The sequence below is a fragment of the Diachasmimorpha longicaudata genome, chromosome 8, assembly GCF_034640455.1.
Source record: "Diachasmimorpha longicaudata isolate KC_UGA_2023 chromosome 8, iyDiaLong2, whole genome shotgun sequence".
Taxonomy (NCBI): Eukaryota; Metazoa; Arthropoda; class Insecta; order Hymenoptera; family Braconidae; genus Diachasmimorpha; species Diachasmimorpha longicaudata.
In genome coordinates, this window is record NC_087232.1 from 6,735,454 (window position 1) to 6,763,420 (window position 27,967).

General features: G+C 37.0%; 1 protein-coding gene across 5 annotated transcripts; it reads right to left on the bottom strand.

Annotated features, from left to right (window-relative positions):
* Nucleotides 1-1,438: 1,438 nt before the first annotated feature.
* Nucleotides 1,439-27,938, bottom strand: LOC135165632 (protein tipE). Of its 5 annotated transcripts, none has more exons than XR_010299550.1 (4): nucleotides 26,307-27,938; nucleotides 24,990-25,320; nucleotides 6,690-7,194; nucleotides 1,439-4,633 (listed from the first exon to the last, which is right to left on the bottom strand). XR_010299550.1 is itself a non-coding variant. In XM_064127107.1 (4 exons), exons 1-3 carry the CDS (start codon nucleotides 26,827-26,829, stop codon nucleotides 21,763-21,765), a joined length of 888 nt encoding a protein of 295 aa, XP_063983177.1. In that variant the 5' UTR covers nucleotides 26,830-27,938; the 3' UTR covers nucleotides 20,755-21,651; nucleotides 21,746-21,762. The 5 variants fall into 5 exon arrangements, 4 of the variants coding, with proteins under 4 accessions (XP_063983174.1, XP_063983176.1, XP_063983177.1 ...); XM_064127107.1 differs by lacking the exons at nucleotides 1,439-4,633; nucleotides 6,690-7,194 and adding exons at nucleotides 20,755-21,651; nucleotides 21,746-21,796; XM_064127104.1 differs by having other exon boundaries at nucleotides 1,439-7,194.
* Between the last annotated feature and the right edge of the window lie 29 nt (nucleotides 27,939-27,967).

Here is a 27,967-nt window from a genome sequence, read left to right on the forward strand (position 1 = left end):
GATACAGACTGGGATATTGATACTGACGATTGTAGAGTCATTGGAAATTTCATGAAAGCAGTCAAGGCAGATTGATAACATGAATATTGAGTGCAAGAGCTGGCAGTTATATTTACTTGGAATATATTTTCCATTTTCCATGGACTGGAGAATACTGGAGTAACAATAAATAATGGCTTTTATCGATGATTTGGTTCATCATTTTTATTTGTAATTCCTATGAATTGCTTCAATTATACAAAATCAAGATAACGATCGTCGATACTGCGTAGTACCTAATGCGTAATTATGATTATTCATAACATTATTGTTATTATTGTTGGTATTATTATTTTTGCTATTGGTAGCATTAAAGTTGATGGCTTTTTGCATTATCATATCTCTTATGATGATTTTGCGAGAATGTTTTTGTCTTTCATTCGTGAAAAATATATAAATAAATTGGTACATTATAGTCGGAAAATAATCTCTCGTTATCACTAGCCTGAAAAATTCGTAACTCATGAAATGCCGGGGACAAGAGTGAACTGACACCACAGTGATGCTGAACTTCAAGAGATTCAACAGGGATTCTGATCTGGGTTATGTGAAATTCAGATGCGGTGGATCCTCTCTCGGAGGAAATGCTCCTCGGTGTATGGGCTCCCCAGCGTATGGAAAATCACTCGGGGCGCCATATTAAAAATACAACGGGAAAATATGTAGTAATCTTCTTTGTATTCAGCGAGGAAATCCCAGGTCAGAACGTCAAAAATAATAATTTTCTTGTTATTATTTTAACGGGTTAGATCCGACCCGATCGGGATTTGAAGGTGGAACCATTCGCGTGTGAGGTAATGAACTTATTAAATTGTTATTTTGTCAATTGGATTGGTCTCGACACACGGAAAGATATTGGAATGTTATTTATAAATTCAGTGTAGCTATCGATACTCGTTGATAAGACGAGGATAGATTTTTTTTCATTTTTAGAAGAGGGATTCCTGAGGCTCTGCGTTTTCCCCCGAAATTAAGATAGATAAGGCTGATAAGCAATTTTGAAATACCCTGTTTTTATCAGAACCGGTAAAATTCACCCTTGAAGTTCACTTCACTCTCCTGTTCAATCCTCGCCCGTTGGTTCGTACAAATAATTATTTATAAAGTCCTATCACTATTCAGAGGCGTAAAAATTAATGAAAAAATATCATGAATTCGATTTAATGATCTTCGCTCATATGTCAACGACCTTTTGCATTTAGACCAGCTAAATACCGAGGTGGGAGTTTTGTTGTCTTACTGCTAACATTTTTTTATCAATATATTTTCCTTATGCAATGGTGCTAATTAATCTATCTTATTACTTCGTAATCGTCGATTGCAAATAAAATAAATCGTTCGATCAGCGTTAGTTCCTCGTAAGGTGCACTCGTCGCTTGCTGAAAAATAAAATACGAAGTGTGGCGAAATATATTTTATTCTTCATCAGCGATATTACTGCTCTATCTCTTTATAATTTGTTAAGCTGAAAAAAATTCTCAGCTAATTCCACTTGTTCATTTGTCAAAAGCAATTTCATCGTTAATTGGTAAAATCTAACAAAACAGTTCAAGTTTTATTCTACCTATGTACACAGTTGAATCGTCGACAGTAGAAATTACAAATTATGCCCTTGAATATCGTATAAAATTAGTAATACATATTTCATGAACATTAGTAGTATAATTCGTCAATAATCTACTAGATTTGCTCGTACATCTGCTGAAATTTTCTTATCTGTAAAACATTTTTCCATTTTTTTTTATTTTTACGAAAACCAAGATCGTCACACGACATTCAGTAGTACCATATGCCTACACATCTTTTCAATTTCAAGTATTAATTTTTAAACTAGAATAATGCGACGGGAGGTCGTTCTCTTCTATTCAACAACAAGAATCATTTAAAATTCAACAAAATATTCTTCCTCCTTTGCAAATTTTTTTTACTCAATAAATTAGGTAAAAATTCACAATCAGTAGATCGCGTTTGCTTCATGCAAAACAAATATTTTGTTGAACTTAGTGATACTGAATTTAATTACTAAATTAATCACTTGAAATTCCCCTTTTATATCACGGCTTTGACGTAACAGAGTAATATTCCATCGTCCAACACGAAAAACTTGGATTTTTTCAAAGCCTGGCAGTGCCTATATATAAATACCTGATTAATGGTCTTGCTCGCTGTTTGCGATCATCGCTGGATGGTATAGTAGCTCATTAATAAATTTAATCAAGTGCATACACATGCGAAATTAGTGAGAAATTTCCTTTATGGTCAATTTATGTGCATTGACGAGTATGACGGAAGGCTTATGTGCGTGAGTCTGGATTCATTCGTCGTCTATTATGCACATTTTCTGACTGATGCCGAAGGATTATATCAGCTCAAATCTGAAGCTCGTGGGGATACTCTGACTGAGTCTATGAACTCAGAATTTGACAGAATTAAAATGTCAGACTATCAATTATCAGCGAAATTATCTCTTCGGGTTTCCCCATCTGAACAGTTGATTAACTCATCCATTCATACAACAATGAACACAATGAGTGACTGACGGTTCTATTGAATTCGGTGAGAAAGGAAAACAGCAGGAAATCTTGCAAAGAATATTTTTCGTCTCCTGAAGGTCTTTCAAAAATTTTCAGAAGAATCATTCAAATGTCTCCTTAATGATCTAAAGAAATTCTTTGGAATATTTTAACAAATTCTCTTTCGAATGTATTTGTCAATAATAAACACAATGTGGAATGTTTCTGCAATTTATAGGTTTGCTCGTCCTCTAATCAGATAGACATATCAATACGGAGAAAAAAAATGAAAAAAACTCTCACTCAATTCCGGTGTAAAAGAAATTAAAGGGGAAGTCCTCAACAATTGATTCACACACTCCAGCGCTCAGCATTTATTCACCACCATTAAATCTCTCCTAAATCAATTCGCTTTCCTTTTTGCGTCCTCGAGTCCTCCACTCACCACGTGACAATACCAAATGTCTCGAGTTTCAGGGAAGAAACTGCACTAGAAGTGAATTACTGAAACTATCGTGTGGAAGAATGACAGTGTAATATGTCGTCAAGCAATGAAGGTAGAACAAAGAGAGCAAATAGTGAGTCTATTAAAGTAACAGTTGAAAGTGAAATATTGAATCACCGTGGAGAATATTTATTCCTGCAATTTAGGCCACGAGCTACTTAAGTTTACTGAATGAATCCCGGAAAATGAGAGCCAAAAGGGAGTTACTGATGGGAATTGTAATAGTTCGACCTTGGGTCCGTGAATATTAAGTTATAAACAGGAAAAAATGAATTTTATCACTAGTGTGATAATAATCCAAGCGATAGCATCAATCGAGAAATTTCAATTTCATAATTAACTGTTTCATTATGGTCTTCAATAGTTATCACATAATTGGCAGGATTCTACTCTCTCATTGAAAATTTACAAACAGATTGAACCAACATTCGATTTAAACACCGATTAAAAAAAAACAAAACCGGAGCAGATGAATCGATGACGTTTTTAGTTAATTCTATTAATTGAAAAAATATCTGAAGGCTGATTGATTTTGATAAATTAATTTCTTACTATTACAGGGCTTCATTCAAATTGAATTTGATGTACAAAATTATCAATGATCACACGCTATTTCGTCGACTATTTGAATTTATTGTTCTTCGTTACGCTCAGCCACTCACATGAAGTGCATTGAAACAATTTTAACTTCATGTTCCGCAGTGAAGTTGTAAAATGTCATGACTCATGAAGGAGTTGAATATTTCACCCCGATATTGATATTCAAGAGGAGCTCGCCTTCGGTGAAAAAAGTGTCGAGTTTCTGGAACCGGATAATTGTGCAGAACCTACGGTTCTGGAAACCATTGTAGGTGTGGAAAAACGAAACTCATAATTTTGAAACCCTCAAGAAACATGAACTCGTTTTTTATTTTCGAGAACGCGCTAATAAAAAATGAATAAAATATATCTCGAACTCATGAATTTCCAGATCAGGGACGTCCTATTTTGAACAAAAAATGTTTCAATAAATTGGGATTATTTCCAGTACAAAATTATTGTGATAATAACATTTTTACAATTTTTGAAGATAACGTTTTTATAACTTATTGCGTTAGAAAAAAATCCGTTAATTTTAATGTTTGTAAATGAGAATTTTGATGATAAGATTTCTTCAAAATAATTCCATGAATTTCTCCTGAAGTATCGAATTGAGAGTCAATTCAACATATTGACTCTCAATGTATTTCCTCTTGTGTGGGTTTTTTCCGTGTCAAGGTGCTGAGAAAAACCCCTAAAGTATTTGAGACCAAAGTCTCGAGAATTCTTCAATCTCACTGATGAAGTCCTTCCCATGGCCTTGGAGTTCCTTACAACTGTGGTATTCCGCATTTGATCGTTCAGTAAACTTCCTCTCACTGAATCCAACAGTTTTTATTTCTTCCAACGGAAATTATTTGAGTCTCAAAACCTCGCAAAGTCGTCAATTTATCATCTGGAAAATTCTGAGGCCCACAAAATGAACCGCAAAATTTGTGGGAAATTATTTTTCCCAGCCCGTCCTCATCTCAGTTGAGGAGCTTCGATGAACTTCAGTCTAAAAATAATTGATGAATCATCTAGTAATCGTACATTTGCTCTCACCACTTCCCGATACTTGAGGCAGGATATAAAAAATTAATGAATAATGAAACAACAACAATTGAGAGGGTCACACCTCCCACTCTCTGCTATTCCATAATTAGCCCATTAAATTTAATTGAAAAAAGCTCCTTGAAGTTTCCCACTCAGTAGCTACTTATAATTGTTTTTTTGTCTTTATTTAAACACGATTTTTTCAATTCTCAATTCTTCTACTCTCGCAACTTTAAAGCTCCTTCGAATCAAGCGATAGGCATCTACATAGCTCCTCCACTGACGGCGTCAGTACGATATGTTTATCTTTATTGTATTCAATCCAATTGCATTTCCTCTCATGACTCATGGAAATGATTTTCATCTCACTCAAATTTCCGAATACACCCAGAAAAATGTTTATTTTATTAACTAATAATATTTGCTCGAACGTTCTTTAACCAATTCCCTCAACAGACGCAAATTTATTTAATCTGAACAAGTGATTAATTAAATTGAAAAAAATATTTTGAGTTGAATAAACACTTTATTTACTTCAAATAATTTTTTCCTCGCAATGATTTCTCTTTTCAATCATTCAGATTAACCTCTTAATTACCCTGATCAGTTCAATCGTAGCCCCTCGTGAATTTGAAAAATTATAGAGTCGAAAAAAATAAATCATTTTTCCAGGCGCTGAACTAATAATCTTGAATAATTAATCACCTTACGAGTGACCTGATTTAACCTTTCCCAATTCGATTTGACCTACATTTACTGTAAATTAAACTCTTGTATACACGAGGGAGGGGGTGAATGTGGAAGAAAAAAAAAGCCAGTGGAGTTTTATCATATAAAGTTCTCATTCGTTTAATATCAGTTTTACGTCCAGCGTAAATTCATTCTCGTGGTGGTCGATTTCGTGGTTTTGGCAATGTTCCATTTTTTAACCGCCTCGTTACCTATCCTGTAGCATTGGGGTGCATAAAATATCAAGGTTGAGAGCTTTCAATACCATCATCCCGCTGATTCGAATTCCGTATCAATAACAATCTCGTTGTGCTCCGTACGATTTTTTTTTCTCAATTCCTCATCGGTGATTGGATTTTTTAATTTCGAGACAACAGAATTCATTCGACATTAATCGAAAATCGTATAATGTTTCATATTGCGTGCTCACATGAGTTTACAATAATTTTTTAATATCGGGGAACCGATTGAATGTCGAATTGGAATTGTGACTTGTTAATTCAGTCGAGTTTTTTTTTTCAGGGGCTAAAAGAACGTTTAATTAGTGGAAAAATGGAGTAACTATTTTTCTCGTGTCTGAGACAATATAAAAATATTGTTAATCACCGATGAGTGATACTCTCACCTCGAGATTAAGTTTATAATCTTTGTTATGCACTCGTTTCAATCAGGACACTTTTATGTGGAGCAAATAGGTGACTCACTGCAGTCAACTTCATCACTATTCGCACTTATTGATTTTTAAAAATCAATAACATTGCAACTGTTCGCACAATTAAGTTAACAAGGCAGGTATGACAATGGCAAATCTGATTCACCCCTATGGATTATCGATTGAACCTGACACATCATACAAATTGCCACTTTCAATCATCGGCTAACGATATTTCGCCGGTTGATTTTCACTCGTCGGTGGAATCTCTAAATTGAGAATGGAAATTCTAAATGAAAAATAATATCGATCACATCACGTGAGTAATATCGTGAGACATTGTTCTCCGATTTGTTTCATATCGGAATGATTTTCCGTGAGATACACTGACATAAGGATCTACCAGAAAATTAAATCGAAAGAGGAGAAAATTTTTTCTTCCATAATTTGCATAAAAAAACATTCCTCAATATAAGTTTGTCATTAAATATTAGTTTCCTGCACTGCATCCCAGTAATTCTTGCCTCATTATTTAACGAAAAAAAATCAGTAAAAATTAATCAACAATTTTCAATCCCAGTGTACCCCCCTCCTATTTTCCTACCATTAAAATTTGATTCGTGAGTTGTACACATACCTATTATAAATATACGCCTGACCATTGTTACGAAGATGGTAATCAATACCATTGTGTACTCTTACACCACTGGGAGGCTTCGAGTTCCTTTTTCACCTAGTGGTATTGTATGGAAGACGGGGTTAACGAGCGGCCAGCCGCAAACCACTGAACCTCCCTCAACATTTTTTTCTGTCCACCCCAGAAATTGCTGCATAACTCAAAGGCTCTGATTGCCAAATAAATAATGAACAATCTTAACCTAGTGTATTGTTTTTTGATTCGTTCTCGTGCATCGTGAAACGAGCCGTTCGTCGTTGCACGAGTCGGGGCGAATTTCAATATCAGAGGAGACGTGAATTTTTTTTTACTAGAAATTTCTCTTGAGACCTAGAGATCCGACTGAGATGTTGCTAAGGTACTCTCAGCCGTTTCCTCCCGCCGTCATAAAGGTCGGGTCACTTCACCGCACTCGCAGTGGATGGGGTGTCCTCTGCGGTCCACCCGGTTGCTTATAGAGTGATCACTGTAATCAGAATAATTGAAAAACAAGTTCAATGAAATCCTCAACAACAATATTCATAGAATCGAGTGGTAGAACGATTGTACACTAGTACAGACACATTTCTTCTGAAGAATACCCAAGTGAGCTCCGTTCCCTCCTGACTTCTGTTCCCGATCATTTATGATGATTTTATTGTTTAAACATTCAACCTGGTGGATGACCTCTCACGAGGTGTTCTAAAAAAATCCTGGAACTCATTGGATATTCCTAGAAATGAAAATTTTATGGAATCTTTACATGCGAGTTAGTAAGAATAAAAACATTCAAGTGAAATTTGTGCTCATTAATGGTAGGTTAATTTTATTGATAACAACCCATTTAGAAGTGCGGAATAACAGAATCTCATGAGAAAGTTACCTTCCGAAGATTAAGGAACAGATTGTAATCTAGGAAAAGGCATCGAAGATAAGAGAGAATGAAGAAAAACTCCGAGTTTAATATTAAAATTACTGTATAACATATCATGTCAAATAAAAGTGTCGAAATGTTATTATAAATAATTTATGGTTCTAGATACCCTGGAATCGCGTGTCACGTAAATATGGCAACATCGCGTTGGTGAGGCGCTGGTCGTGTTACAGAGCGAATACCTCTTGATGTACAGCGTTGCCACTGATGAAAACGCTCTAATCAAATGACCGAATATTGATTAAAAAATATTTAAAAAATTAATAAATGAATGGTTTCATTCCTTACACTAAACATATTCATCATTCAGATAAATAAACAGCAATAATTGGTTTTTCAAGCATTTATCATTTCTTAATGTGCACTCGACCATTTTCGACTGGAGTGTACTTTCACACTAGTTTAAATCAATGAATGTTGCACGGGGCGGAAGCTTTAGTGCCACAATTACGTGAAAATGACGTAATCGAGGACTGAAGTTCCTCTGTAACCATTTTTATTTGGATTCTCGTCGAGATGTGACGTAACGCAGGAATTTTTCTGCTGTTCTCAGGGACATTTAATAAAAAAGGAGATAAGCTGAGGTTTTAAAGAAGAAAATAGGAGGAAATTCTTCAACAATTTTTATTAAAGGTGCGTGAATAATTATTAACAAATGGCACTTTTCGAAAATATCTCGGAAAGCCAACAGAAATAATCGCGCAATTTTTTGCAGCAGCAGAAAGGGAGGTCTTTGAAGAAAGATTCTCATCAAAGTTCATTTCCCTTATGTGGAGCCATCAATTCACAAGTCATTTTTGATGAGATCTTTTCCACATAAATCAAAATTACTAGTTCTAATCTACGAGTACATTGAAACACAGAGATTTAATAAATCGCAGCTGTCAGTTATCAACCCCCTTAATACATAATAAACGTATGATTCTCGTTATAATATACAGATTCGCTCTACAATACGGAAACGTCAAATTGCAGGGGCATAACAGAGTTCAGGGAGAATTAATGAATATCAGGGCATAATAAACTTGGAATGTAGAAGACGTTTGGATTGATAACATTAATGCATAAGAGTACCTACATTTATTACTACGGAGAGCTGGAAAATTACTGAACAGTCCATTATGCTGTCGCAGAGAGTTTCTGAAGCATACTTTAATCTACATAACATTATCACCTCCATAACATCAGAGCTGGCTACAAAGTCACCCTGATGAATTATTGAAATTTTTATGAAGAGGTTTAAGCTGAAAAATCTTCGAAGTAGATCACCGGTCTGGGATAAATGCCTCCTTCACTGGAATTTATTTTTTAATTATTCGAAGAATTTAGTTCCATATTTTTTCTGTTGAGTCAAAAATTTTTCTCGTAATTTATGAAAAATTCACCTCATTTTTTTCGTCAATTTGAATGGAGAGGAGAAGTGGAGGTAGATGGGGAAGACAAGATTCTCGTGTCACTGGGTAAAATATGTGGAATATTTCAGTGGAGAAATTTGCACATCAGAAACAGCCAGTTTCATGAAATACTGAATGTGAATAAACGAGAGAGGGAAATCACAGAGTGAACCTTGTTCAACTGCTTCTTGACACACGAGAAATAAAGGCAACTTCGTTGACATATTGCTTTTATGCTTGTGCAGAGCCGAAATGACAAATACCATTGTATTATACACGCGTACCTTGTGATAAAACAATAGAAGAATGTGATTGAATTCATGGAGAAAATATTTTGTTAATAAGTGAGGTAATTTCCAGACCTATGGTATCGATTTTGATTCATTAAAGTTTCTATTTGTTCTCAATCGATTCCATGGAACCCTTCGATAGGAAATATTTGATAGAAAAAGTCAATAGACCTGAATTTTTCTGTGTAATTTATTTCATTGAGATATTGTCAATGCAATTTCCTCGGATTCAATTTTCCCAATGTCCCAATATTTCGATTAAAATTTTATTTTATTTTCAGGAATTGATTCAGCGGAAGAGAAAATATTTTTTAACGCTCAAGTGGTTTTCGTTTGTCAACTATAGAGAATAATATAGTTCTTTTTCCAATTTATTTTCAATATTTTTGGGGCATCGATTCCTCGTCCACAGCATATTACGAGAAAAAGTAATAACTAGTTGCTTAACGGTAAATATTTGACCGGAATACAAACTTTTTTCTTTAGTGATTGAAGTGTTTTAGAGTGGTCTATCGCATTGAGTAACCATATAAAAATTGTAAACGTTAAGAGCTTTACACTCTGGCAAATATCCAAAACCAAAAGGTCAACACACAGGGAAACTCTTTATGTGTAAATTCTCTTTGGGCCGAAAGCTTCTTTTTAAAGTAGCATACGTGCTTTCAAAGGCCGTACTCGTTAGTTCATTCGTGTTTGGCAAAATGACCCCAGCCCGTCTCCTGAGGCTTGTGAAAAAATTGAAAAAGCCTCTAGGGACCAATATTGTTTCAATTGCATTAGCTATAACATGTTGGACCACTGTGAATCCACGTGACATTCATTTTTACATGAATAATTGGATCTGTTGCATTTATGTCATCGTGTTCGGTATTCCCTTTTTTCCTCACGAATCAAAGCTTTGCAGATGTTGAAATAATTTTTCTCCCATCGAATTTTAATGCCCATCAATTGAATTGATTATTTCCACTTTTGTTGGAAAATTCACCAGTCCACGTGATGTCCAGTCTTTCCGGGTATTTTTTTCTCGATATTTCCCGACCAAGAATGCACACGTTTTTGGACGGGGAGTGTGTCCGTATCGTAAAAAAAATGAAAGGATACTGAGCCTTTGACCCTGATGTAATACCACTCCGAGGTCACGCAACTTCGAATCACGAACCCGTAAAATATAAGTTTGTGTCACGATAAAAAGCATTTAGATGGGGGAATTTGGAATGCCCAGAAGTTCTGTCAAATTTCCAGAAGCACGCTCTACACTGATAGAGAAAATTATTTTTATTGAGATGTCTTTCTGTTGGAATAAGTATTATGTACTTGAACCAATTTCAAATTGATAAAATCTTACGCTAAATATGAATTATTTAGTTTTTGAATTAATTTATAAAACACATGTTGAAGTCAACTCACGTATCTTCACTACAAGAATAAAAAAATCTACCCAGTTATCGATTGTGATTCATTAATAGATTTGTGGACAAAAATCTGAGAATGAACTAGTCGTGAATTGGATTTATAAATTGCTGACAGTTGGTTACAATAAATTGAGACAAAACGCTGAGAAAAATTGAGAGTTCAATTGATTCTGTGAAAACAACGAGGAGAATGGAAAATACGAATGTGAAAAGTTGAGAGACCATGAAAAATACTCTCCACAAACTCTCTCCACACTTTTACACCCAACTTTTTTTCCCTTCTCCTTCTATTCAAGGATTCAGAGTCCTCCAGAGATGCCGAAAATATATTCTCCATCATTTTTACTGGTGAATCCGAAGACAGGTAAATTGAGCTACAAAACTCTCAGCCCCTCCCACCCCCCACAGACCTGTCGGCAATCGTGATCGATTGAAAACTAAATTTTCGTATCAATTTAGTTTAGCATGAAAATAAAGCAAAACCGGGACAGAATAAAATGGTTACAAAGTTATATATCAGACGATCCTTGATAAACATTATCCTGTGTATCATATCTGTGTTGGTGATTTTTTACGTGATGGAACTCGTAAAAGAAAATCAATTTGTTTTTGTTGAGGACGAGGGGCTGAATGATTTCGATATTATTACTAAATCTGAAAGGAGATGTATGAGCTAATCTGTCCCTTATCAATCAATAATAACGATAAGAATAACAATGAAACGTATCCCCTTCACATAGCATTAGTCTCGATATAGGATCTTTCAATCATCACGCCCACAAAATTCCTAAACAAGGTCGTCAAAACAATATCATCATTATTTTATGCAGTCATTCCTGGTATGCCAGGGACTGAACCGATATTGAAATGAATAGAGGAGGGTTGGTGGGAGGATGGGGGGAAGGAGGATTAAACGCAAGAAGCAGCTTAAATATTTACATAATTCTATATCACTCTGTAAATTTATTCCGTCAAGTTGAAATACCCTGGCAGGAATCTAATGCAAATTTTAAACGAGCATTGCAACGATAACTTCATCCTACTCATCGCCAGAAGTTCTTCCCTCTTTCCCATGTATTTTTCCTCCCTGATGGTTTGTACATGGCCACCGTATGGTCAGGAAGACAATGTGGGTCGAACAGTGGAAATTTATTTGGAGGGTGAGAGATAAAAAAAATATATATTTCTTCCTCTGGTTTCATTACTGAGTTTTCAATTTTTCTGACCTTCAGTATTCAACTGGAGATTAAATTCCATTGGGGTAATAATTCGCAATCGTCACCGACGGAAAATTCATCCCTTGACAAAGCTCGTCCTTCGGTAATTCATTTAGTGGGAGTGGGTCCGAGAGAATTCCGGATACACGTGGGAACCGGTTTTTTTTTTCTTTACCAATGTGGAAGGGTTCGTGTGGTCGATGTTTGGGGGGAGTGAAAGATGAAGGATGTGAGATGAATTCATCATCATTGTTGACGGAGTTCCAGGAGAATGGGTTAATCTTAACGAAGAAGGATTTTATGTGAGAGACACGTGTGTGTCAAGGATGAATAACTGGTTTCTAACGTTGAATTTGTGGGGAGAGAAGAGGTGGATGAAAATTACCCGGAAAATTGTGATAAATTTTACTGTACAAAGGTTCATCGGGGGGTGAACTGTTATTCAATAGGGAGATAATTATCTGCGGAGGATATTTCACATTTCGCAATGAATTTTTTCTTCGAGAACTGTAGCCAGTGGTGGGCCAGAGTTTAATTGTATTTATCTGCTATGAATTATGAATTTATGAAATTGATAATGATCACCAAAATCACCCCCACCCGGGAGTCAATTTTTCAATTACTAGAGAAATGAGTGGTGAATTTTACCCTACCATCTTTCAGTGTGAAGATCGTTCATAATTTCTGCTTTCATAGCCCTCAAGTGAATGTTAAAGAGGAATGACAAGTGCGAATTTAAAATTTACGCGGTACAACACTTTTAACGAGTCTCTTGACGAGAGTGTGAACAGAACTCTTTAGTATTTCTCTTGCCCTTTTATCCTCTTGAGGACTTGTTGTAAGTACTGTAGTCCTGAATTTACAATAGGATATGTAGCACTTTTTCTTCTGTATTTTAATGGTTTTTGGTGAAATACTGTGGTTCTTAATGCAAGCAGTTTGTTTTTCCTCTTTCATAATTTTTTCAGCAGATAATATCGTATTGCCATGAATTCATTTTTTTATCTCCTCTTCGCAAATTAGTTTTCATTGTGTTTCGGAAAAACCAATCCCTCTAAATTACCCATCTAAAATCAAATAGTACTGACCCAATTACTTTGATGTTTGTCACCACATCCCGAATTCCCTACCTCAATAATCTATTTCCCCAATGAGACAAACTCCACCGCATCAATTGAACAAACTCGCAGCAACGCAAACGCCCGATACGTAAAAGTGCGTTTCTCGTAGCTCAACACATACAATATTTTTTTTTTTAAATATTGAGAACAACCAGAACTTCCAGAAACCTCGACAATCCTCATAATTATTATTTTTCCCCACTCAATATTATTTGGAGGTTTCGTTTAATTTTTACTTTCTCTTCTTCTTTCAAAATATCAATCCCTCGCGAACGTTAATTCAACTAACGCTAACCAGGGATGATTTTCAAAAAATCTCAGGCGATTTGTTTTCCAAAATGGAATTAAAAAGTTGAGGAACTTAACATATTCAAATCTACCGTAACCTGGGGGAAAGGTACCTTTACTCCAATCCACACGCTCCCTCGCCAGTTCGTCACGGTAACATTCCCGCGCAACACAATTTCGTTACCAGTTCGTCCCCACTTGTCCAACCGCAGCGAGGTCGATTCCACCTGGTGCCACGTAACGTCGCTCTGTAACTGTACCGTAACACGAACGGCATTTCTCCTCGCTACCGACAGCGCACCCCACGCGGCGCACCACCAGTATCTCCGCCATTTCTGTTGGCTCACCATGTCCAGCACATCTCTCCCGAGCGATTCTTTTCTGCGGAATCAAACAATTCGACGATCTCCACCGAAAACTTCAGCAGAGCGTTCACGGGAACAGCGCGATCGTCAGCGTCAGCACCGACTACCGAGGAAACCGGCGAAAACCGCACCGCAACGAACGAGGCGTCACTCCAGATCATGGGTCTTTATGGCGATGAAGATGATGACGCTGAGAGTTTGCGCCAGTTTTCCTGCTAGAATCTTGAACGAGGGATTGAACGATCAAAAACGATGGCAATCAGAAGAGTTTCTCAACAATTTCATCGACAACAATCTCCCCTTCCTGAGATCACTAGCCACTTCCCCCTGACACTGGTCTGAACAAGGAAAAGATCTTTTGGCGATGATCAGAGAGATCGGAAGACCGACGATATGGACTGCAATCGTTATGAAAGGTAAATAGTTTTTTCATTAATGAATAAGTTTAGGGAACGGACACCTTCTGGGGGAATCCCAGGATTCTTCGAATTATCTATTGGTGGGGTAGCCAGACTTCTGAGGTCTGCCAGAAGATGAAAAAGTTATAAACCATACAGATACGCTAATGATGGGTTTTGTATCTGAAAATAATTATTTGAAGTGGATACTGAAGGGACAAGGGATAAGATGACGAATAAATAGGATGCAACCTAGACATCCAATAGAGCGACGACTGATTAGAAGATAAATAATTATCTTCGAAGGTTGAAGTAGCGTTAGACGATGAATGAGATTTTTATGCTGAAGATAATGCGAGGAGAAAGGTTACCCCCAGAATTGATGGATCGATCAGTCCACTCGGAGAACGAAACTCTCAAGTCCAACTATTATCCGTCAGAGCTCGTGAACGGGATCGGACGGTGTTGGAATGCTTCCAAGTAATAGTCATCACCGAAATTAGGATGATCACAGAGGAACTGGTAACTCAAACTGGGGGAGGGGTTTCATTTTTTTTTTGTCCCCCAGAGAATGGGTCCACTTGCAGCGAAGCTGAAGACCAATTCCGAATAGACATTGTCGTCGGTAAAAAAAACTAGAAATTCAGTACGTGGATGTTTACGAGTTCAGAGGAGCGTAATATTGACTTCGTGATATGTAACACGATTGTGTCAAATAGTACGAAAATTGTCTGTGGGATTAAATTACTTGTGATGACTCTTGACAAGCTATGAAAACCCGAGGAGAAATCAACCAAATTTTTTTGGTCAACTTTGTGAAGTGGAATGCACGTGCTGGCTTATTTCATGATTCCTAGAAATGGACATCAGTTAGAAATAATCCGAGGGACGGGATTAAATGGATTTATAATGCGGACAACTCGACCTTTGAAAGCGAGCGTTGGCTCAAATTATTCACGATAGCGGAAAGTCACCCGAAGCTTTTTGTGGACCAGGAAATTTCCTCCACGAGGGTCATTGATGCTTTTCTCTCATATTAATAGATCCGGGGATAAAAGACGGTGTCCTGGCAATTTAAAGGCTTGCAGCCCGAGAGCCGGGGATTGTTCACACGTAACTTGACAATTCCTTCGTGAATTATTTCCTAGTCTAAGTATAAAAATTCAGAGGTGCCATCCGGAGCATCCGGACAGTGTCCATTACTATTTTCAGATGACCCGGGGTAAAATACCCCATGTTCTTTCTCATGATTTTTATTTACGAATAGAGTGACAGGATTCTCCAGGATCATGTGCGTTCCACTCAACGTTTTGAGGTTCACGAAGGATTAAGAGATATTTCCTTTCGCGCGTTTTCTAGTTTTTTTTTCACTCCTCCAAAACTTTTACTGAGTATGACACACGCGTTTTGTAGTTGAGAATTCCTATTGAATGAAAAGTTGAATCATAAAAATTTATTTCAAAGTAACCTTGGAGTTATACTTGGCGTGACGCAAAAGGGAGTGGTACCTGCGAAACTTTAGATCTATACTGGCCTGATGGAAAAAAATTTCGTCACGTCTGTGACGCACTCACTCCCTCAACTAAGTCCCTTTTTCACAGGGTAAGAAGTAAAAATAAATGATGGATTAACACACGACTATTCAAAAGGTCAGGTGTTCCACTAGCAAATATAAAATTATATTTCAGAAGGAAATAACTAGATAAAAAATTGTGGGAATGCGGAAAGAACCCTTTGATTTGAATTTCCCTTTAACTTTTCCGTTATTTTTCTATGTCGTTTATATTCTCCAGATATTTCTATATTTCTTAAAAATTTCCTGATCAACATCATCATTTTGTTTTCATTGTACTTTCAATTTTTTTTCCAATGAAGAAAATGAAACAAAAAGAATCGGAAAATTAGAGCCAAATAAATTTTATGGGATGAGGGATTTTCCACTTGCTCATGGATATATTCTGCATGCTTGTAACTCGAAGACGTGAGACACCCATAACTTCCCTAACACTTATATGCAGGGGCTTCCATCTCGGAAACTTAGTAAATAGCGTTAGAAGTCCTCCAGTTCTCGAAAAGTTCTTTAACTGTGATTACTCTGCTAGTCGAGCTGGGTTCTAGTCTAAAAAAAAATCAAAGTTGAAAAAAAGACTCGATTGTAAACACAATAACTCCCACCGTCACTGTATTGAACAGGGGAGTTCGAATTCAGCGTATACCCAGTGCAATATTAAAGTTTGGAAGTATTGATGAGGCAAATGGGTTTAATATTAAGTTTAAAACTCGTTACGCTAGTTTTTCAATGATAATGGAAGTGAGGAAAGCAATAAGGTGAACTTGTCGAAAGTAGAAGCTTTGAAATAACGTTATTTGCCTCCAGCATTGGATTGAATTATATTGGATATAATTTATGGAATGGACGTAGCTGTTCAATACTTTATTTTAATTGAAATAACACGAATTGAAAGACATCATTTTTTCCCATTTGTATTTATTTACAATTTGAGGAATTAAATTACGAGATTCCGTATTTACTGAATTAAATTAACTCAAATAATTCTTTTGATATTACAATTCTTTTGTGCAAATATTTTTTAACACATGGACTGCACGCATTTAATCTAACAAACAATGATGAGAATCGCGTTAATTAGAGTGGAAGGAAATAGCGATGATGAAGATAACTATTTACCTCAAGTTTAAAAATAAAAGCCCTATAAATCCTTGACGTTGATATCGAGAGGATATAACGAGAGGGAACACTGAAAAAGGTCCAATTCTTTCCCCAGAGCATTCAATTTGTAGTTGGTTATCATTTCTGAAGACAATCAGTCTGAACGAGAAATACCAAATGGCAATGGTGGAGAAAACAATACCCAAAGTTACGAACTAGTGAGGTCATCTGAATAGAAGGCTTTAGGACAACGATTTTTTTTTCGCAAGGACAGAACGAAAAGTTTTCTGTCGCTCATGAATATTTGTACGGTGTTTTCATCGATTGTGGGGATTATCGCCGGATCATTTCTACGCCAACAAGAATGATCGATATCTCCATCAATATGAAATAAGCTATGAATGAAATTTTTGTTTCATCGTATGGAGCTGTCCAAATACACTTGAGAATTCGGAAGATCTCGGCTTTTCAGAACATTTTTCATTTCATTCGGAAGTCAAAACAGGTGAATAGAGAATGAAATAAATTCGCTTAAATATTTACGAAATACAGGTCGTATTCCTCTCAAGGCGAATCCTTTCAAAATATTCAGTAAACTGGGAATAATTCCTGACCCAGAAACCCGATATTGTTTTCTTCGCAGAAAAAATATATAATTTTTTTCTGTATCGAAGACCGAGAAAATTTCAGTGTCTGAAAAACATCTTTCCAATATTGGGAAAACATTTATTTTTATTATTGACTGCTGCAGCAGTGTCATTCGATATCCGCTCTTGTTTCGGCTTTTGTGAAGTCTAGATTTACCAACCTGGTTATCCTCTGATAGCTCTATTTTTCTCCACCATTTTTCAGATTGTGCTAACGAAAAAGCAGGCGTCCAGCTTTCTCCCAAACTATACGACGACGGATTCATAAATGTCAAGAGTCAAAATTCTGTGAAATTTTTACTCCTTTTGCAGTTGCGATAATTTATGTAAAAACAAATAATTCAGATTCTTTTTTGACAGAGAACCGACAATTCTTTCGGTAAAAGCCTAGAGAACTGAAACCGAGTTCCCAATATTTTCGACCGTATCATTTTCCACTTGAATGACTGGAGCGATTGAACTGGAATTGGCCATAATGATTTTCATTTCTCTCAAAGAATTACGTGAAATATTACAGTCGAACTCATTCAATGCCTCGTATAATACGAAGTGAATGTATTCTACTGATAAAATGAAAAAAAAAGCTCCGGCACTGGAGTTGAACGTGGTAGAATGTTGATGTGTTTACTTCGAACGGTATATATCTCCGGGACAGCTGGTGCTGATATCGTAAAACACGATCTGTTCAACCCCTCTGTAAGCTTTAATAAAGTCCCTGAAAATATGTTTTCCACTGTGAAAATAATTTAGATTTGACCATCAGAGCATGGCATTAAAATATGATACAATTAAAAATATTCCAATCGTTACTGTTGAAGATTGTTGGAGAAAATCATGACCTAGATATGAATGTACTCACCCCACAGATAAATTCAATAAAAAAATCGAACGCATTAACCGGAAAATTCTACTGGTTCATACCAGAACTCGACTAAAATTCCATTGAATTTCCACTCGTATTTTCCATTGAATATTGTTGTTTCATTCTATCTCCTATATGCAAATTTCTACTCATCAAACCTGAAAATAATTTATTTTCCATCGTTAAGAACTTCTAGATGTCAATGATCAATAAATATTGAGGTGTAAAAAATTTATTTGCACTTGTTCAACAGAAAATCTCTGTCTCCAAACCCGTAATTTTCATGAATCGTCCCAAAATGCATGTAAGGCACGTTTTGACATCTGCAGAGTAATGCAACAGTAGAAGTCGTAACTTTCTATCGAATTTCAGTGTATGTAGGACAAGTTCATTCAGCAACCTGGTAAATTTAACTAGAGTATAATGTACGTAAGTTTTCAACATAATTATATCACCCATCAGCCCCCTTTCTCGAGTTGCAGAAGCATTTCCATTAGAAGTTGTACAGAACATTTCTGCACGGGAAAGGGGTGGAAAGGGGAGGGGGGAGAGGGAGTATTTATTCTCCCGTTTGTTGCTAATGTCAATCAGTTTCCGGTTAATTAAATGATTGAGTGTATTGATCAGTAGAAACAGTGAATGCAGCTGCTTGAAAATTTTCAAATTCAATTCCTTCAAAATTAATGAAGATAATTAAATCAGCCGATTCGTTGACAGCGAGGGCAAATGCCTGAATTTCATCTATCGTTTGTAGAAAATTTTCGAGTCGAGAAATGTTGGCATCTCGAAAATTTCCCATTCAAAATCGTTCTTCAACGTACAACTCGAAACACTGGTTTCATTTCCTCTATTTAAATTCATACATCGTGGTAATTTCCGCTTGAATTGTAAATTCTTGTTTCAGAGTAAATTAACATAATGTAAACGCCGACGACTTCATTGAGCCTAAATTTACGCAATTCTTTTATATCCCAGCACAAATCCAATCCCCTGTGAACATGAAAAATTGCACTCTCGGTATCCCTTGATTTTAGTCGATAAAATCGCTTCGACAATTGGGATGGAGAATAGAGCGGCTCTCAAAGTTGAAGGCTCATTATTCCGTTCGCTTTAGCACTGTCCCCATTCCGTTCAATGGAACTTTGATAAATTTTGTTGACACTGCATTACCTCCAACTTTCACCAGTTCAATAAAGAATATAAAAATTCTGACCCGCACAATATTTTTTGCGTCGGAATGGGGGCGAACAGGAGCGTTTTAGTGACTGAAAAAAAATTATATTCGATATTCCCCTTTACAAGGAAGTCAGAACAGAATTAATTTCATCCTTTGATTAATGCTTTCTGATATTTATAATGTTAATATTAATTTATTGTCAATTTCGAGATAAAAATGAAGAAACGATGACTCCGCATCTGCTTTGCCAGAAGGAGAGGATCATTTTTATCCATAAATTTAATGAACCCATCCCCTCCCATAATTACAACCTCATTCTCGCCATCTTAATACCCAACCCATATTGTTTGAATTGCACCCCGCATGTGCAGCAAACACTGGCAAATCAGTACACAACAAGAATGACAAATTGCAAGCTGCGGTGAAATAACAATCCAACGTTAAATCACAGTGTGTTTGTCATTTAAACTTTGCGAATAAACTCAACAGATTTTTGTTATTTCCGTGGGAGATAAACAGACAGAGAAGATTCTCCTATCAATTGTATGAGAAATGGTTATAGTCTTCTATGTACACAGTACCAGAGGGTGTGGAGAGAGATAAAGAATAGGAGGGTTTCCTGTTCTCTATATTTCCCGCCGTTGATGGAGGAGGAGAGAACAAGTTCCACGTATAATTCTCGTTACTTTTATAAGAATTCCCTTTGAATTTCAAGGTAGACGGCAAGACGGTTGATCAGGTTGAATTCCAAGTGAACGCTTTTGTGAAGTCCCCAAGAAAATTCTTGATTCTTTATGCGCTGCTGGAGATGGCGCACAATCGAATGTTTTCAGGATAAATTCGCGTGTGTGTGTGGGTGTGTGCTTGTGTGTATGACTGTCTGACATGACCTCAGTAGGGCTCCAATATTTCCCGAACAAGTCAAGCAGATAGCTCTGATTGTGCATATATGTCAAAGTGCCCTCATACGAGTAGAATCAAAAATTGGATGCTATTGATCGAGTAGTTTTTCAGATGCAACAATGTTCATTTTATTTAAAATTAAATATTTAGATGAGTCGTCGGTTCTTTCGCATTTTTGTACCGTGTTCCCAAAGGCCCTTAAGAGCGAGAGAAACGCAAAGAAAAAATTTTCCGCCCCCGCGACCAGCGGCCAAGGAGGGGGGATCATGGATTTTTTTTTCGGGGGAAAGGGACATTCGCCAAAATCGAATTTAGAAGCCGATGAATTTTTTTTGTCGCGTTTGTGGCTCCCAAACGTTGATAGAGCCCTCAGAACCGCCTAAATTTATCTCTCAAAAAATAATTTCAATTTTGGTACTGGGATTTCCTCCTGATCGGTAAATGGACTGTGAGATCCGTAATTTATACTGGTCATTTATCTCTGTGTGAGAGCAGGATATTGTGGAAGCTACAGAGAAAAGTATTATTGAACTTTTGCAATTTTCCTGGTGCACCATTGGAGCAATTAGCTAAATGACGTTTTAATTCCGCAGCAGATCGGGCGAGAGTAATCCGGGGGACTTCTGATCTCGATAAAAAAATAAGTGGAGCCCGTGATTCCATTGGAGCATCGTTAGTACGATTCTCGTGCAATTGATAATTACCGTAGTACGTGAATAATCATAGAATGAGAAAATTGAAAGAGATTCTCCGGAATCCGGTATAATTTTTTATATCGTTCCTTTTGTACGGACGTTAACTGCTGCCAAGATCTATTGGAGGATAAACCCAAAGGCGAGAATGAGAATTTCGCGAAATCAAAGGTTATTCCGTTTTTGTAAAATAAAAATATAAAATATGAAATTCTTTTTGTACATTTTTAATGGCTTCAAAATGAAATTCGATATAAAATTATAGATTTAATAGATCGTACAGGGGACCCTCAATTCTCATATCACGGCAGCAGTTGTGCGGGGACAGTAGCTGGCACCTCATCATTTTTGGGTTTTGCATATTCGGGGCAATGTATAACCATTTAAAAACGAATTACTTGGCCATGAAATCCGGGACACCTGTGGATAGTTGGAACGAAGCTGCGATTCATACACTGCCCACCGAGCTTACATGGCTATTCCATGTCGGACGATGTTTCCAGGCTTTTTCAGCAATTCCAGTTTTTTAGGGAACATCAGGTCTCCGCTATTTATCACTCGAAAACGGAACGACTGCAGAGAAAAAAAATCTCAACAAAAACCATTTATTTTAACTCTCTTTAATAAACATTGACGAACGAGTTCATCAATTGAGACTCTTTCATACCTTTTTTACGATGATACTTAATTTAAGACACCATTTTCCAACTCGTCGGAACTGCAAAGAATTTCTTAATTAAAAAAAGAATGGAATTTCCGTAGAAGTAAACGACAAAAATATTTTTCATTAAAAAAAATCTAGTCATTCATTTTTAGGTGTTTCCCGCGGCTTCAAAATTCCGATTACATCACGAATAAAATCGATGGTATCTTCCCCTCGAATAACAGAGAATCATCCACTGTTGACACCGAAAATTCCGAAAATTCACAAATTAGTCTAACCCCTAAGTCATCTTCGGTATATCCCCTTCCGGACGGTCTGTTTCAGTAACGGATGATTGATGACTCGTCTCTCCTGAAACCTTTGAAAACCCGAAGGGAATTACCCGCCGAGTGCTTTGAGTAAAGAAATTTTCAGTGAAAAAAAAAACCTGAGCTTTATCGCACATTCTTTCTTCCCTTTCTCCCCTGTACCTTCTTTTTATAAACACGCTGTTCAAAGTTGTTCGTTTACTCTTTTTCTATGGGCATAAGCACCGTTGGAGTGCATGTACTTTTCCACGCGATCATAACTACTACCAAAGGTTTACGAAATACGTGCTTCCCTCTCTTAATTGCAAGATATAACAACGCGATTTGCTAAATGGTTGCTACGAAAGTTTCGTACCGTCAGTGCCTGCAAATTACTGCTTAACCCACGATGGCCTCTAATATAGTGAGATTGCGAATATATTCGAATTCCTGGAATATATACAGAAGCAAACTGTCGTAACTTGCGGTGAGGAAATTTGTGGAGAGAATTTGTGATTTTTCCGGTGAGAGAAGTGAAATATTTGAATGAAAATTTTGGAAAATTCATTGCGAATTTTTTAGATATTTATTTTAGATTCGATGGCTCAAGGAAAAAGGAGGAAATTTAGATGGATTTAGGACCCGTCTAGCCAGAGAGAAATTTTCTGGAAATGTCCAGGGTTACTCTAGTAGTTGATTAGGACCGAGAGATGAACCGACCCCTTCTCGGATCAATGAGAAATGACTGCAGCACCTGAATCGGGCGTCGAATATGTCCACGTTAATGCGGGGGGCAGGAGGAGAGGAGAATAAGGACGAATGAATAGAAGTTTCCTATTTGATTAAATAGGGGAGGATGATCCCATTCTATCAGTTATCTCGGATATCATTGACTGGAGAAAATATGATTTGAACTTGTTGGCAGCTGATGCGAGTCATCGGGAAAAATATGCACCCCAAGAACTTCTTATGAACTCAATCCTTAATGAGATGACACCCTAATGCGATAGAAATAATGTCTTTTCGAGGTAGAGCTGGAAATCTTTTTGAGTTGAGAAAATCCGATAGATGCGCGACCGATAGATTGATGGACAAAAAAATTATAATAGTCGTTGTGAATATGTTAATGAATTGATGAGTGAGTTTTTGTGAGAGTAAAACGAAATTATGAGTCGATTTTTGGTCAGTCGCAGTTGGACTTGACGTTGACTCGTACTACTTCTCAGAATGGGGATTGATTAAAATTGGAGGAAAAAATTGAGTAGACGTTGTAAAACATATCGAAAATAATTTATAGACATTCGTGATTTATCAAGAAATAACAAAAGCGATTTTATACCTAATCCGTTTAATAAATTTCCGTACAATTTTTTCGTACACGTAACAAAATCTGGGGATAATTATCGTGCTGGTGGGGTAAAAGGAATCCCTTTGGACTGACCAGAAAAATTCGCGTGCGAGCACCGGAATTTTTATTATGGAATGTGGGAATTGTTGTAGAATTTCCGTAAAAAATTCTTGTTTGACGAGGCAAATTTCCGGGGTCCAAAAGCATTTGCGTGTCAGCACTCAAATTTTTCCCAGATCTTGTTTCCCTGAACGGAGAATTTTACTGAGTTAAATCAGGCTAGAAGTGCCGGCATGGCCTGTCCCATCGGAGTGGAAATTTGCATCTCAAAAACTGCACGAAAAACAATTCTCAGATTTCGAATGCTTTCTCAACTAAATCTCATTGCTTTCTCCTTGAAAATTTCCGATAACAAAAACCAATAGTATCCGCCTCCTTTTTTCCTTTTAACGTAATCCCCCATTCGATCTACTTCTTAATCCAAACTTCCCTCCCCCCCCGAAATTGAATTGTCAGTCTAGCAGTTGGCATTTCGAACACAATCCTATCTGAAATATCTGGAGTAGAAAATGTGCGAAACTGGAACATCACAAGGCTCTTCCTCACTTCGAGAAGTAATCATGGAGTCAATTCCAAAAAAAAAGTATCGATTTACGGTCCTGTGAACTGCACAAGTGCCAACATGCAAAATAAAATGAATAAACTCTTTCCAGAGTTGTGAAAGCCAGGATCCGTTTTACACCCATATCCTAATGTTCCATGGTCCATTGTCTCTCCGATTTTCTTATTTTCTTCCCCTTACGTTTATAACTCAATAAAGAGTTGAGGCGAGTGTTACTCCGGGTGAAGTTGGAGCGCAAAAAAATAGAGTAAAATTTCAATTAAAACTTGCTTTATTAAACCCAATTATTATTTTTTATTTTCAATTTCAAAAGAAGATGTTGAAAGGTTCTCTTAACAATATTTACCCGATAATATCACAGTTATAAAGTTCTTCAACTCGAGCCCAGAAAGATAATTAATTTACTGAGCATGAATTGTTTAGTTGTAAAAAAGATATTCTCTTGGAACAATATTTCACTGATGGATCAGTACTGAAGTGGTAAAATGACCTGAGTGGACTTATCCCGCTTCGATTTTTAAGCAATATCTTCGAACTCAAGAGAGATAGCGTAATTTTCGTGAAAACACTTATTGTAGTACTGAATTCGCTCCACAAAAAAGGTCATAACAAAAATTTTGCCCCCTCCCCCGGATCGCGAGATATTTACAAAAAACCGGTCAAGAAGAAGTGGCTTATCTCCTTTTATCGCTTTTCCTTCAACAGAATTCTCTTGATGATTCTATTGAAAATTATTGATAAAAATTACTTATCTCATTGGGCATAAAATACAGTATAAATATATATTTGTTCAAGTAAATAATCAACACGACGAAGAAACGATAGCAGCCGTCTAAAAAGCCGGGTAGCTCACAATGTGAAATGGCTTTAAAGCAATTGCTAAGGAAGAAGCTGAGGATTATCTGCTATCGACATGTCACGTCGATGCACCTTTCAGCTGGCATGCACTGGCACTGGCGTATATATTTTTGTTTGTTTACGTTTGTTTACCTTAAATCGTTCATCCTGGTCCTTCTCATTCCCCGTGAATGATGTGGTGGTGGTGCTACACATCTGCAGTCACAGTGCATAACACATAGTGCCACACTCGTTGCCAGTGTTACAACGAATGGCGCTGCGAGGAAGTGCAGTATTGTTTCGAGCTGAGCTTGACGATTATAGTTTGCCATCACTATGCTACCGTTAACACGACTGTAATAACATGGAAACTTGGCACCCTCGTAACCAAGCTCACGTGTAAAGTTTTCACAATCGACAATTGGTGGATAACCACAGCCTTTGATGTTCACCTTGAGTATTGCCTCGACATCACCTGGTGAAGCTGGAAGTCAGAGAAGTACAATTACAAATTGATTTTGAATTAAACAGTGAAATTATTTAGAAAATTGCTGGAGTGTTGAAGGAAAATTTTTCCGGATTTTTATTATGAGTCAAAATATAATAAAAATTAATATCTGTTCATCAAATGTCTCTCCGTGTGGGATTTTTTTATAGAAATACGAGGAAAAATTCTCACTTTCCACTCATAAAATTTCCAGCGCTAGTAATTTTGGCGCTGGAATTTTTGTAAAAAATTTCCCTGCGTAAAGGCGATAACGCACGCTATTTTTCACGCTTTCACATACACTTTTGTGGAAATTATTTATATGCCCTTTTGAAATGCCAGAAAAAAATTGCCGTGCTCGCACCCTAAACGAGCTTCAAATGGCTTTGTGAGGCGAAAATCGCCCCGAAGTGTATAAGAAACATTAGTGCTCCCTGAGAATTTTTTTCCCCCAAATTGGATAATTTTTCACAAATATCTCACTACAATTTGCCGCACAGCACGTTTGAATGAGGGAGACCCCAACTTCTTACCGAAAATCCATGGAATATTACTAGTGGCACGGAATGGAATATTGAATACAGAAAAACATTATGGGTAAATAACTGAAACCGCTGGGTAATTCCATACCACATGAGCAGTTATTTAAAAATGTTGTCGGATGTGGTTTTGTCTCAAATCATACGACGATTTAAAATTTTTGTATAAATTTATTTTAACCCGGTGTCTTATATAAAAGTTGACATTTTCAATGCGATTAATCATTAAAGACCTCAAGGCACTAATAATCTTTTTAATTGAATAATAATAATAAATAATATTTCCTCTCAGTTCAGACAATTAAATAAAAACAAAAAGGGATGCATCCTTCGAATGCATCCACTCACGTTAGATTTAATTTTCAAATGAGCCAATCAACACCCAATCGATCCCGAGCCCTCCTAATCAACCCAAGAAGCCGTCATTATCATGAGTATTCTTACCCGTGCTTGAAGCCTCGGTACTCGTCTCACCACCAATCACTCCCTTTCCCATTTGATTGCCCCCAACCACCGATTCATTTCCCCACCCACTGCTATTCCGCCACGGTGTGTACGTCACATAAATATGAGTACATCGATACACATCACTAGTACATCCCTCCCTGCACGAGCTCCAAGTGCAATTAAAAATCCCCACAATATCCTCTCTCCTCACTGTCGTACAGAGAACTGGCTCAGGTGAAAAATCAGCGGCAAGTGTACTTATCGCTGGATCCACGTAAAGTGGTACTAGAAATAATAATGCAGCACCGCACGATGTTGCGACGAGTGTCAATGCCGATGTTGCATAAAAATTGAACCGCTGTCGGCAGGTACGCCGGGGCGGCCGGCGCCGCGAAGCGCCAAAACCGAGTTCCAACAGTTTGCGACGACGTAATTCCTTCTCCTGTACTTCGTACTTTTGGGTATTTGATTGACTCTGGCTGCTCGCGTCAAGCAGTAATTCCGAACTGCTACCGCGCATTAGCGATTTTGCTTTAACTTAATATTTTCACCACTGACAACGCCAATTATGACTATTGGCTCCGGTGAAACAGCTGATTAATGATCGAACAATCGATCGTAATGAATTTCAACGTTGAATATTTTTTTCGGAGATTTTTTATTCTCTCTTGAGCCGCGCTTTTTCGTTTCTCTCATTGTTTTTACGAGACACTTGAGATATTTTTTATGCGAAAGAGAGTACACCATCGGGCAATTGACAGCGGATACGATCGCTCCGTCAGTCCCAGGTGACCGCACATTGCGTTCATTGAGCGGCCAGTGATTGGATTTTATGACAATCGCCGAAGTTTTTGGGGCTCGATTGATGACGAGGGGTGATTATCGAATTGTGGGTGTTGGGAGACCCACGATGGATAATGCTTATTATTCAATTTTTTAGTTTTTGATTTTTAGGAATTTTTTTAACTAGTCAATTCCTCGAGTTTCTCTTCTCGAACAGGAAAATTTTCAAACTTTTTAGTCGCCTCAGGGGTGCGTCGCCCTCGATGGCACTTCAGAGATTTTATTTTTAAAAATTTTGATTCTCTTTTTCAAATCGACTTGGACATTATTTCCTCCGATATTTATGGGTAATTTTACTGCTCCAAAACGTTGAACTTTGGTTCCCTTCAGGTAGAATCACTCAACCTCAGAGAGTCTAATTGTATTTCGAAAATTGCATGAGCGTAATTGCACTGGAAATTTTTAATTGATGCTTAGTAACAGGGATTTAATGAATTTCTGTTGCTCTCTGATTTTAGCTCAAGTTAATTGAGGAAATATAATCTGGTGTGATGGTAATGATCCCCTCTCGTTACCGATAACGCTCTCTGGCATTAAAAAAATTTTTTTGTCGTTCTAACGATCTCCAGAATTTCGAAAAATCTCCGAAAAAACCATCTGCCGTGGAGATGGTCTATTTAAAAATATCTTATGTCCTGGACATTCACAAAAAATCACTGGTAATTTTGAGGATAAAAATTCCTGGTAACTGATACCAGTTGATAAAAATAATGAAGGGAATTAAATTGTTGTTCTCGGTGTCATCGCGGCGCGGTTCGCCAGTTAAAGCGCGACTGTCACTGGTGGTTTTCACATTCTTGGAAGTAACCTCGCGG

Excerpts from the sequence above, each read along its gene's own strand:
- LOC135165632 (XM_064127104.1), bottom strand. The coding sequence starts at position 26,829 with ATGCGCGGTAGCAGTTCGGAATTACTGCTTGACGCGAGCAGCCAGAGT. Across the intron at positions 25,321-26,306 it reads TACCGAGGCTTCAAGCACGG|CTTCACCAGGTGATGTCGAG; the intron begins GTAAGAATACTC and ends TCTGACTTCCAG. Across the intron at positions 7,195-24,989 it reads ACCAGGATGAACGATTTAAG|TGATCACTCTATAAGCAACC; the intron begins GTAAACAAACGT and ends TTCTGATTACAG.